Genomic DNA, 14144 nt, shown 5'->3' with positions numbered 1-14144 from the left:
TCTCTCACTCTCTCTCAGGATAGACGTAGTGAGTTAGAACTAAATTTCCACACACACTTGATTGTTGAACCTAACCTTTGTTTTATCATAGTTGTCATTTATGTGTATATATAATAGTTATAATCTCCTATAATAAATAATAGTTATATGCTTATTTGTTACTTAGTTGATTTAATGTCTAATTCCTTGTTGGCTTACGAACCATGTAATAATTTTCGTATTTAATAAATCCTCCTAAAATTCCAGTCAAGTTGTTGTTATATCTTCAGCTATTTGGAAAATAATTAATTTAACTGAGAGTTAGGATGCAACTAGTTTATCCTAACTGGTGTCAGGATGATGAGAAGATTTTGACAAATCTTCTTTTCAACTATTTACCATCCTGTATGTGAAAAAGGGGTTAACCTGGAATTCCCCGTTCTCCCATTGTAGTCAAAATTCAGTTATTGTTATTATCTTTAGGTAAAGAGGTCTTTTTAAGTTATGTTTTCCTGCTTCATGTAGCTATAACATGCATCCGGTATCAGTTTTAATCATTGCTTTAGTTATTAAATATTTATCATTTAAATCATTACTTATAATACACTGTTTAAACTGCTGTTACACTAGTTGTTTAAAGTTTATAGAGGATAAATATATACTTCATCCAGTATTGTTTAATAACAATAATATTAATCTTCAAATATTATACCACATTTTTAAATTGTTTTAAGGTTTTTCTTAATGTCAATCAATAATAATAAGCCAAACAATCACTGTAATCAATTGGGCTTTTATGTTTATAGATGTCAATAAATTAGAATTACCTGTAATTGTAGTATATATACTTACTTCATAATATTATTAGTTATTGCTATTACTTTAGGCAGGTCTCAATGTGATTACAAAATGCAGCTTATTGTGCAACATAAAAAACACACCCTTATTTCAACATAGAATATTTAGCTTAAATACACTAGATATTTACTATCTTGTATTCTTGGCACTTGGCCCTAAAAGTTTTTTTTATTATTCTGGTTAAAAAAAATGTAAAATTAGAATGAACACTTTCATTTAACAGAGAAAAGAGGAGTTTAAAGAAGTAATTTACAATTAAAATTTTAACATAACATTGTTTTAGTCATGTTTCTGAGTTTTAGTGTTTGTTTCAGTACTAAAGCTACATTTGTGTGACTAAAACCATGCTAGTTTATCATTTAAAGTACTCTTGCTTGCTTTGTATTAATGAAAAGCTTTAACTATTCCAAATATATATATATATATATATATATATATATATATATATATATTTATTTATTTATTTATTTATTTATTTGGAATAGTTAAAGCTTATATATATATATATATATATATATATATACATACTTGTATATAACTGTAATGCATATTGCATGATTTCAGTTAGATAAGATCTAATAATAGGTAAAGTAATTATAAGGTACTTTAATAACATTTTCTGAAAAAATGATAGGGACATACATGTTTTGGTTTTCCCTAATTCTACCTTCAGCAAAACTCATATTCTGAAAATCCTAGATATGTCACTTATACAGGGTTAGCTATTTTACACAAATTTTTGTTTATATAAATGTCTTGGAATGGTCAAGCATGGCATTGGTCTACTATTAGGGATTGCAATTGCTGGATCCAGCGCATTCTTCGGCCTGCTGGATCCAGCGCTGCGGATCCGCAAATACTCAATTAACTTTCTAAATAATTGCGAAAAAGTCTATGTCATCGCGTTGCCGCTTTGCTAACTACTAGACTGCTACTAATTACTTAGTCACTACTTTACTAACACTAATAATTAAATTACTCATAAATAAACTATACCTTAATCAATCCAGCAAAATTTAATAAAATAATAACGTATTCAATCGCTTTTAACGATCTTCCTCAGTTACAAAAAAATACATTAACTATAGAACATAAAATGTGTTTCGAATAAATATAAAAAGAATAGTGCTTAATTACATCCCATTTTTTTTAAACAAGATACATAGATGTACTGCCAGGTCTGATAATTTTCGTATTGTATACCGACGTAATCCCACTGTTTTCAAACTTTTAAGAAACGATAAAAAGAATGAGGATCGGAATTCAACAACGGGTATATATTCGGTGCCTTTACACAACCAACGTTTCAATTCCAAGCTTGTTTATGTGGGTGCAACGATGCGCAGTTTAAAACAAAGGCTCAAGAGCACAAATATACAATCAGTAAGAACCTTGACAACACTGCGCTGGCATCATACGCAAGACAGAAGGATGTTAACGTCCAATGGGATCAAGCGGCAGTTATAAAAACGACGACGAATAGGCAAATGGTCAAACATCTTGAGAGATTGGAAATCTGCGAGGCGCACATGACAACTGGTTGTATAAACCATAGAGATGCGGACTCATTGTCTACCGTGTGGAGATCCTTTTACATTAATTAATGTTATTAACAGACAATGCTGGTTTCATTGGATCTTACATACAGAGTGTTTTTTTTTTTTTTTTAAACTGACGGTACTCAGAGACATCTGTAGAGCAATCTAACAGCCGAACTGTCGCCAAATTTGGGAGAGTGACTAAGGACGACATGGGAAAGAGATTCCTTGAAGAAAAAAGTAGTACCCAAATTTTCCGGTAGGGGTGGATTTGGCGCTGTTGTAGCAAAACAGCTAAGAATCTGCATAAAATCCAGCTGCAATTAACAAACACACGAATGAATAATCAGACAGAGGTTTCAGTGTAATAACGAAAGTTTAATTAATCAGCAAATAACCTTCTCCCTTCTTCAATGTGATCACCGTCCTGCTGGACAACTCATTGCATCCTGAACACCGTGTTCTCTATGGCCGAACGTAACATGTCCGCAGGAATGTTCATCACAGTTCGAGAAATGTTGTCCTTCAAAGTCATCAAGTTTGGGACACTACCAAGATAGACCTTGGACTTTAAGTAACCCCACAGGAAAAAGTAACATGGGGTTAGATCCGGGGAGCGAGGCGGCCATGCAAGTGGAAAAAAGCGACTGATGACCCTTTCTTCAGTGAAGTGCTGGTAGCTTTTTGCTACAACAGCGCCAAATCCTCCTTTTCTTCACGGAATCTCTTTTCCATGCCGTCCTTAGTCACTCTCCCAAATTTGGCGACGTCCGGCTGCTAGATTGCTCTACAGATGTTTCTGAGTACCGTCAGTTAAAAAAAAAACACCCTGTATATATTTTTTCCACTATTTATTTTGTTTATTTATCTATATTTTGTCCGTTTGGGCGTTTTTCGTTAATTTTCATATTTATTCCAAACACATTTTATGTTCTATATTTAATGTTCTATTTTTTTTTTGTAACCGAGGAAGATCGTTAAAAACGATTGAAAACGTTATTATTTTATTAAATTTTGCTGGATTGATAAAGGTGTAGTTTATTTAACTTATTCTACTTCCAGTACATAGTTTTACATACCTACAAATAACTACAGACTAATATGTAGAGCCTATATATATGAAAACTGGTAAGACTGATGGCCACTTAGCCACTGATTATCCATCCTTACATTATTATAATATATTAATATAAATTAATCAGTAGAATTACCTTTGCTATTATTTAACTTAAAGATTACATTATAATTATAATCTAACTAAACATTTAAAGTTAATTATCTCTATCTCAAATGTTAAACCGAACCAAAGTTAATTTTACTACCTAAATGTGTAAGAAGTTTTACTTGATTTATAGTGACCAGTCTAAATAATAAAAGCTTTTAAAGTATTTTTTAAAAATGTTTTATTTCATTAAAAAAACATAAATTGCAGGATAGATAGATAGATAGATAGATAGATAGATAGATAGATAGATAGATAGATAGATAGATAGATAGATAACACTTTATTGCACCAAAAATACATCCATGCTGGATTCGCGCTGGATCCAGCTGGAATGATTTCAATCCAGCAAAAATCCAGCTGGATTTAAAACACTGCTGGATTGCAATCTCTATCTACTATATATATAAAAAGCAAGTTACCAGTATTTTTTTCCTATTGAACATAAAGCAGATCAGCATATAAGAATTTGTACATGAATACCATACATGAAAAAGTTGCTGAGACAAAGCAAAAAGCATTCTACAATTAAAATCTTCAATAACCATGAATACTGATACATACAATTTGGGAATTCATCAGCCTAAGGGAGATTGCAACTTAACACATAAGACACAGGGTAATTACTATAATAATAATCAATAGGAAATTGTATAAGATTTTTAATAAGTTATAGTTGTAATTTTTTACATAAAAGCTGTACAGAAACCTAACTAAATGCTTTAAGTCCTAAAAAATAAAGCAAAAATTTCCCCCATAGTCCAAACTGGCTATGTGAAGTTAAAAAAATAATGTTAATTCAGTTTCTCAGCTTCTTGAGAAAGCAAGTTGACAAGTTAAAGTATGACATTTTTGTTTTTTTCATAAATAAATTTTTATCATCATTATTTCTGTAAAAATCTTCATTAATACAAATAATAGAGCTGGTCTGTAATTAAATGGTGTAGAAGGATCTCTGTTTTTAGTTCTGGGTATAAAGTTTATGATTACAAGTGCAATCAGAGAGACAAATATTATAATACATTGAATTTGACTGGCTCACTTTTCCTTACAAAGGAAGTTTTATATACAAGTGTTCTAAACAAACACATTAATTAATAAACATGGTAGAAAGTTTTAAGACACTAAAAATGTTCTTTGTCACTACTGAAAGTCTTCTCTACCCATTGGCTGGTTGTTACTGTTATAAGTGATTCACTGTTACCATCATTTATAGTAAAGTTGCTGAAACTTTGGTTCACTGTCAGTTTTTTAGTTCTGGTTATAAAGTTTGTCAAGCTTCTATACAATTCCTTTTTGTTTATTAAATTCTTTTCTTCAGGAGGCCATTTTTTGCTGTAGATAAGGCAGTCTCTAATGAGGATCTCACAACTGTCACTGAACCTGGAGCATTTGGATAAAAAGTGATGAACGTTGTATTTACTGTTGTCAATTTTACAGATATATAAGGCTTCCATTGTAAGGCAAAACCAGCCATTCACACTCAATGTTTTTTTTTAATTTTATTTCTTTGTTTGTACTTGTAATTGTTGTTTTTAAAATTAATGCTCATGGGTCTTCCCCCTTTCTTCCTATCATCCTTATTTCCCTATCTTCCTTTCTTTCCATTTCATTCTGCACTTTATCTCTTCCCCTTCCCTTCCGTTTCCTTAGTTAGGGCTAAGTCAGCCATTAAACGACAGACAGCCCTCTAAATCTTTTATTAAAGGTAAAAGTGTTTTAATGTCAAACCCACACAGGCAAAAGTGACCTTCTAAAAAAGGCACTCCCGAAATTACATAAGATCTGTTGCTCAGGTTAACTGCTCAGGCCATCACAATCTTCAAAACTGATGTAATTAGGACTGATTCTTACAATTATGTACTTTTTAATATAAGTATTAAAATTGAATAAAAATGTTATTTTTTTTACTATTAAAAATTAATGAATTTTTCTAGTTTATTTTTGACACCAAAAAAATGTAGACTATATTTCATTTAGTATTATTAATAAATGTTAAAATGAATATTAATATTTAAAAAAACCTCATTTTTAAATATGATTACAATTTGCAATAGATATGCATTTTTTTACAGAAAAATAGATTTTAAATAATTCTTATCTATATAATTCCAGTGAACAATATTATTTATTTTGCATATAAAATTTCATAATCTGTTTTGTTTTTATTAAATGATAAAATAAGTTAGTTAACTATCAAAAGAAAACCATTTAAATAATCAGTTATTTATCATCAAAGTTTTGAGCTATTATCAAAGTACATTTTTGTTATAGATTAAAATTAAATTAATCTACAAATATTCTTTTACTTAAATAAAATACAGAAAAATTATAAGTAATAAAGTCAAATAACAATTAAGTGAATTAAATTTTTCAAGTGTTTAAACTTAGAATGAGATTTCTTTTATAACAAGTCATACCATTTTTTAAATAGATACATATTTTTTGTTAGTACAAGTTGCACTACAATGATAAGATAATGGAATATGAAGACACTAGAGTCTACTACATTTACACAAACATTAAAAGAATGCCAATTTAGAAAGGAAAAGTTTTTACTATTTTCAAAATTCATCATACAAATAAATTTTGATTCTAGAATAAATTTATATATCTGAGTGAAATTATTTTCCCTCAGGTATATAACTTATGTTTAAATTACATTTTATGTTCTGATTATGATCAAATGATTACTACAATAGATATAATCTTATATTTCAGATTGATATTACAAAAAACTTACATAAAACAGAAAAATAAATCTAGGTAATTTATTTAATAAATCTTATTCTTTATTTTTATATTTCTAAAGTTTGGTTAATTGTGAAATCAAGACTGTGTACAGTGGAACCTTGCTTAACGAGCACCTGTCATAATGAGTAATTCACATAACAAGGAAAACAAATTGTAAAAAAATGACTCGCTTAATGAGCGACATTTTGCATAACAATTGACGAGAAGAGGGAAAGTTCCGGATTGTGCACAGGCTACATCAGTCTGTGTTTTGCACTCATTCCGCTAGCATCTTAGTGTTACTTGTGATCACTCATTTTTCCTAACTTGTGTTCAGACATCTTACACATAAACATCAACAACCATTGCTCATTATATAATAAACATGTCAAACGATATGCCAAACTCTTGGGCTATGTAAAGACTATAACTAAATATTAGAAATTAATTTGACTAGAGGTAGGCAGTTATGCTGCCGTCTTCGTATTAAATTTAAGGACAAACTCCAAATTAAATTTTGATTTTTTTTTCTTTTGTTTTCTGCAAATTGCATGCCATTCTATTCCAGTTGGTTCATTCCGTACTAGAAGAAAAGATGATGACAATTCACACTCCTTAACAATGTATATTGTATAATTTTCTTTGAATAAATGCCATACATAAAATATTTGAGTGTGTTTTGGCATGGAAAGCATTACTGTATTTTAAATTCATTTATATGGGAAAAATTATTTCTCATTACAAGTAAGATTCTGGAATGAATTATGTTCGTTAAGCAAGGTTCCATTGTATTTAATCTGCAGTTAATAGTTGAGTGAAATTCAGTTCTTTGGATATTAAGAGCTGTGAAAGGTAAACACAATAAATATAATCGAACACTCAGATGTATATACACAATTCCATTCACTTGATCTCAAATAACACCATCATAGAATACAGGTGCCACAGCAAGAAACCTAGTACTTTGTATAGCAGAATGCAGTGTGTTTGCCTCTTCTACAATTCCTATACTTTTGAAGTATGTCCTATAACATACCTATATATGTAAGTATGTCCTATAACATACATACATTTATAGAAAATTTATTTTCTGTAAATTCTATGTTTGTCCTGTAAAAATGTGATATTTCTGCATCTGTGATTATTTTGCTTCGAAAATGACAATCAGGGCTTTCAAGAGATGAGCAGAGCTGGGAAATTATTCCCAGGCCCAGAGAAAACTTAGAGGGACTGTAGTGGTTTTTATCCCTATAAAGGTAATGTTATTTTTACTAACAGAAAATAAAATCTTTAACTGTCTTTTATTAATAAAGAAATATTTTACATATTTGTTTAAAAAAACAACAAGCTCCTTTAGCCTTTTTTTTTATCCTCAGGCACCATACAAACTCTTAATGGCACTGGTGACAATTTAGTATTTATGAATAGTCTTCAAGTATGGAAGCAGTAACTCCAAATTTGTAGTCTTCCTAAAGATACGGTTGTTTTAGTATCCATTTTAGTTATGATAACATGTTTTTTTCAAATTGACTTTCTTGAGTACTTTATTTTTTATTGCAATTACTCACAAAATGTGTGTCACAGCACTTAAATATGCTTTTATTTCCATTCACCATAGACAAAAAGCAAGTGGTTGATGGGTGTCTGAATGAGGTCTGGAAGGATACTAACATTTTGTTTGTGTTTTTCCTACAAAATATCTACAATGTTTACCTCTTAATAATGTATTGTTGCAAACATTTCAGTGTCTCTGTCCATTAGTGTACACAGAAAATACTACTCTTACAACTATTGAAGAGCTTGCAGAGCTTTTCCAATAGTTGTGACAGCAGTATTTTTTGTACCATAGGTGATTTCACAAGATGCCACAAGTAATTTCAAGAAATGAGATTGAGACTGTTGTTTCTGAATGGAAATGTTAGATTGCAGATAACAGTATTGAAAAAGAAAATTATATTCTGGAAGAAAGGGCGAGTGAAAATAGGAAAAAGTTTAAAGATTTCCAAAGAATTGATGTCTATTGGGTCACTGTGCTTAAAAAGGTGTGCATACAACTGGATTCTTGAAATATTCCATCCTAGGAAAGTTTGTTAAAGCAGCATTGACAATTTACCACGGACTGGCAGATGTTAAAGGGAGTTTCTCTTTCAATAAGGATGCAATTTCAAAAAAAATGTTTAAATCTGAAGAACAACGAAGCAAAACAGTCAATGAGTTGTGTATTATCAAGGATGTGGTTGAAAATGTTTAAAAACCCACATAACATCCCAATCACTCCACTTTTGTTGAAAGCTACTAGAGATGCATGCAGTCAATATAAGGAAATGGAAAATGGAGGCAATGGAAATGAGAAAAAAAACTTGGAAGAATGACAACAAAAGAAAAAGGAAATAGAAAAATATAAAAGAAAGGCAAAAGTCAAGAAGGCAGAAAAGAAATTATTGAAAGCATATGGTGATCTTCAAGAAAAATTAAAAGGCAAGGAACTTACAAAGAAAATAAATGAATGTCTCCAGATGGGATGTGAAACTCAAAATATGAGAGAGAGATACAAGCTGTACAGAGTATTCTGGAAACTGGAAAATGAAATTGTTAATGTCAGCACACAATTAAAGAATGAGAGTATCAGATTTTAGATTTTTGATTTAGCTTAAGAGTTTCAAGTGATGGAAAATGGGGAATGAGACAGACAAGTTTTTGGATACAATAGATTTGTTTGTTGAAATGAAGACTAGCCATTCCAAAAATAAAAGTTCAACAAATCTGTAACTGATTTATGTTAAAAAAAAAATATGTATATATATATGTGGATTTCTATTGTTTTTTTTTTACAAAATTAGTGTTTTTGGCTAATAGATTGTTTTTCAAAAAGATTATTACTATGTTTTCACTGTAACATGTAAAATATTACTAATAAGCAAAATGTAGTCACAAAGAATAAAAATTATCTGGTAGAATATCATGTAAGACATGCTTATTTTGTCTTACATTTCATATAATTTTGAGTAATGTGTTTTATAATTTTGATATAAATATCCTATTTTTTTCATGAGACTGGATACATGCTGAGAATGTGAATATTCCATAAAATCAAACAAAGAATACAGAACTAGTAAAAAAATGGTTCTATATAATAATTTTAATCTCATATGGAATAATAAATTATTAAAATGAGTACAGATTTTAAAATGACTTTTATTTTACTTGAGGTAAGCCCAAAAATCTTTGATGAGCTGCATTTCAATAACGTTAGCTGGATTGCCTTCTTCGACTACAAAGTTGGTATTTTTGTCGTCCAGAGCTTAAAGATATATTTTTTTGCCGATAGTTGAATCTGATGTAGTGAATTAGCTCAGGTTGAATACAATGGTTTAGATACATTTGAGCGTTGATGGGTAAAGCCAGATTTCTGAATTAAAATTTTACTAACTCCCTTTGGGCCAAAGGCAATTCAAACAAGAATCTTGGGTTTGATTTCACTGCTTGAGTAAAGCCTACTATTTCCTCCAATTATTGAATGTGATGAAATTAATTATGGTTCACTGTCCAAGGATGAAGGAACAGTTAGTGAACTTTTGGCAAAGTATCTGCATTTTATTTTTGCAAACTGAATCTGCTCATTGGTTTTTGCAGGAGTGCTTTTTTTTATTTCAATACTTGAAGTTTGTTTGGTAGCACTTTGTGAACTTAAATTTTTGACACTGCTTGTCAAATTAATATTCCATTGTTGCTTTTGAACAGCTATTCCTGAGAGATATTCTTGGTGAAAATGTGAACTTTCTTTGCAGATCAAGGTGTTTTTTCAGGTATAAAGCCTTTCTTGTACTACAAAATATGTTAAATTGTTTTTTTGTTCTCATTCTTAAAAATGAAGAACAGTGAATGATTTTTCTGAAATACTTTCTCAAGAATAGAATTTGTACTCTTGGGAATACAGTTGTCTGGTTTGGTGTCATTTTGGCAAGAAAAAACCCTTTGGAAAATGACACAGATGGTTCTTATGAGTGAAGTAATTAATTTAGTTATTAGAATATGAAAGAATATGAAGTTTGTGACAAATTTTAGTTGACAATAGTGTCAAACGATGGACACTATTGACGAATGATGGTTAATAATTAAATATTTATATTTGGAATTTCAAGGATAATTTACTATATTGAAGATTGTTATTAACAATATTAAAAATACAGTTTTAAATGTTTTAACATATATTGAATATAATATAATTAAGTTAGCTTTTCACATTTCAAATGTTTATATTCTAGAATATTTTTTTTTTAAATTACTATTCTGTTCAATCTTAACTTGCATTCAATTTTATGTTCTACCTGAGGAAGGTTGGTAAAATATAGCCAAAGATATTTATAATTGGGCTGCGATTTTCAAAAACTGTAGACTTATAAATTCCCTAGGGACAGGAGGTCCTGATTAAAGGAAAAGTATAATACACTCAGTACAGTGCAAGACACTACAGTACTAATTTGAGCTGACAAGCATATTTTTTAAATTAAATAAATTAAAAATATGATTAAAAATTGCAGTCCTGCATTGTGACGATGTCATGATAAATAATTGCTCATTAAGTAATTAAATCTGTGCTGCAATTAATGATTTTGGTGAGTGTTTTGGTATCTGTCACTGCAGTTTCCAGATATAATTATATTGTATTTTTGTGTAATTTTTATCATAATATAATTTGATGATAGAAAAAATAGTTTAAAATTATTTATTTATTTTTAGGTGATGATTCGTATGGAAGAAAAGTAATTGTTATATCAGCTTGTAAATTGCCCTCAAATAAAGTTCTTAATCATACAAAATTTTTGAGGTAATATACTTTTTATATATATTTAAATTGTAATTTGTTTAATCAAATAAATTTTATTTTAAATTGAATTTTAAGGTATCTTATGTCAACGCTAGATCAGTTTGTTGAGAACGATTACACTCTGGTATATTTCCATTATGGTCTTAACAGTAAGAATAAACTTCCTCTCAGCTGGTTGTGGGAAGCATATAAAGCATTTGATAGGAAGTAAGTGAAAAATTTTTTCAAATGAATGAATATTTGATTTATTTTAATATTTTTTCAGAAGTAATCTTTTACAAAATTCAAACTTAAAATTCTTTGAATTGGAATATTTTTACTTTACTTTGATAAGCTCTTTAACACTTATAAAATTTATAAAATAGTTTCTAAAACTGAAACTACAAAATAATAAATGTCAATATTGTATGTCAGTAAGCTTGGTTAAGTTATTAATCAAACAAGAAACCAGAATGGCAAATCTTTTTTATTAATATATAATGAATTTATAATTTCTGTTGTTAGTATAAAATTATTGATACATCTGTAAAAGTTCAGCTGTGTTGATGATGATGATATATGCTTATAATAAATAAATTTGTTAAGTTATTTTATGAATTGAATAAATGTATTTATTCTTACAAACTAGATATTTGTTATGTTTTATAATTTTTATAATAATGTCAAGTGTAATTTTCAAGATATCTTTACAAAAATATTTTAAAACAATAATTTTTAGGCTTGTAAAATTCAGGTTTTACACCTTTTAAAGTCTAAAAATTGTTATCATTTAAAGGTTATTATTAAATTCCAAAAACTGCAATTTTTATTGGTTTTTAAATAGCTAATTAGTAAATTAAAAATTACAGTAATTTTTTTAAAATTTCCTAACTAATGAATAGTAATTAAATTTATAATGATTTATTACTTTATTCAGTTTGCAATACTATGAAAATCTTTTCAATAAATTTGAAAAGTGTTTTTTTACTTAATACTTGTTTGATTTTTACTTTTCCGGCTGTTATATATAACAGAGGGAAAGTTTGGCAATCGGTCAAAAAAACGATCCCCAAATTTTTACATTTTTGGACTTAGGACACCTTGAAATGTTGAGAAATGCAAAAAAATTTGGGTTTTTTTCTGTATGTATGGATGTTAGTAAGTGAGGGGGCATGATTTTGTTCATCCTTGTTGAAGCTTAATAATGCCTGTGCTTTTTGTTGAAAATTTCTGAAATTTTGCAGGGAGGTTTGCTTATTAGGGGGATTGATGCTATTAAATTTTGGCTAAAGGTCAAGGGAGGGAGATAATGGGATCATGTGTATCTTTAGTAGGGTCAGACTTAATGACAATTTTACTCATTATTAGCATTTGCAATTTTTTATAAAACTCATCCCTATCCTCAAAATTAAGGTTATTGCCATTTTATAATAGTTAAAAATATAAAAAGTTTTTTTAAATAAGATATCATAGTGGATGGTGCCACCAAAATTTTAAATGCTGCTGGTTTATTAATTTTTTTTTCATTAAAAGTTTTGTAGTTTAATAAATAATTACTTGTTTTCTGTAAAAGTATGTAAGTCCATTATTTCTTTAGAAAAGTTTATTTATTTAAAAAAGAATTATGTTAAATCATATTCACTAATAAAAATATGTAGCAAAATTCATCAGATTTTTCTTTAAAACAGTGAATTACTTCACTGGTTTTTATATATGCAAACTGTGAACTTTTTACTTGTTTGTGATATATTTTGTGTTTTACTTTTTTCTTCAAACCAGGATGTTTTTCTTATACTTTTATCTGTTCTTTGATCAGATATTAAAGTTTCAAGTGACTACTCTGCAGATGTATTGTTCTTAAGACTTCCTGCTCTGATAAACTTTAAATGTTTATAAAAAGTTTAGTATTTTTGTATTTTGTTTTTTACTGTAAAGAAAAGCTTTTTATTTATCATGTAGAAAAATATTCTATTTAATAGATGTTAAAGATCTATAATTACTCTGCTTATGAGTGCTGTCAATGTAGAATTAATTAAATGCAAAAGTGTAATATGTTGTCACAAATTCTCACCTATTTAATAAATATAAAATGTAAAATACAATGCATTCACAAAGAGTAAAAACTTTGTCTTTGCTTTCCGTTTCTGTCATTGCACACCGTCAATAGTCCATTAAAATTTACAAAAAGTACGAAGACGACTTTCTATTCTAGGCTACTGCCTCCGCAATAAAATATGCAAAAATGGTAAAATGTCCTCTGGTGTTTCGCCACTGTCACAATATTACATTTCAATATAAAATGTTAAATAACGTCTGCCATGATTTAATTTACTATTTTTATTGAAATTCTCACCTATTGAAGCCATAGCTGTCCTTGTAGATGCAGCATATATGGGGTTGTGAATTATATGAAGATTTTATTTTTGTTCTAGCAGTTTTCTGCAGGGTAATGCCATTTTCTTTCAGATGAATATATTAAATATAGGTTTTAATATATTAATGTGAATGAAACTTAATAATAATAAATTTATATTAAAATTTAACTGTGTGAAACTTTATTATTAAAAAAATTTTTCAATAAGTGACAATTCTTTGTTGTTTTATTTTTTAGACATTTTGAAAGTATACAATTATCTACAATATGAAAAATATCATATAACATAAAACTCTTAAAAAATTAACCAATACATTCAGAAGGGAAAACAAAATTAAAAAATTGTTATAAGCTATTTAATAAAATCATTTTGAAAAAGAAATAAAAAAAAGTATTCTAAAAATATTTCATAAACATAATTGCAAAGTGTCTGTTATATTCTGAAAAGAGGTATGTCATTAGGTAGAATATGCAATAGAAAATAAGCTTTGGCATATTGGAGAATAAATTTAAACTGCTAAATGTATTACTTTAAAAATTGTGATAAAAAATTATTTCCTCTAACTTGAAAAGTTGACATTGCATTAACCAATTTCAAAGCTAGGAATTTATCAGAGAAAACAAAAGAAATAG

The 14144-nt window shown here is 28.5% G+C and overlaps 1 protein-coding gene across 2 annotated transcripts in view; it reads left to right on the top strand.

The window, feature by feature from the left end:
- The window catches only part of RhoGAP68F (Rho GTPase activating protein at 68F), a 50269-nt gene that overhangs the window by 20016 nt on the left and 16109 nt on the right, over positions 1-14144 (top strand). For both annotated transcript variants that reach the window (XM_067286230.1, XM_067286231.1), the window contains exons 4-5: positions 11071-11158; positions 11234-11365. In XM_067286230.1, the coding sequence (XP_067142331.1) occupies positions 11071-11158; positions 11234-11365 (220 nt within the window). The remainder of the gene's footprint in view (positions 1-11070; positions 11159-11233; positions 11366-14144) is intronic.

This window comes from Centruroides vittatus, unplaced genomic scaffold, assembly GCF_030686945.1.
Source record: "Centruroides vittatus isolate TY-2023 unplaced genomic scaffold, ASM3068694v2 scaffold_3293, whole genome shotgun sequence".
NCBI lineage: Eukaryota > Metazoa > Arthropoda > Arachnida > Scorpiones > Buthidae > Centruroides > Centruroides vittatus.
The sequence above is the reverse complement of the archived record's forward strand: the minus strand, read 5'-3'. Positions and strand labels throughout refer to the sequence as shown.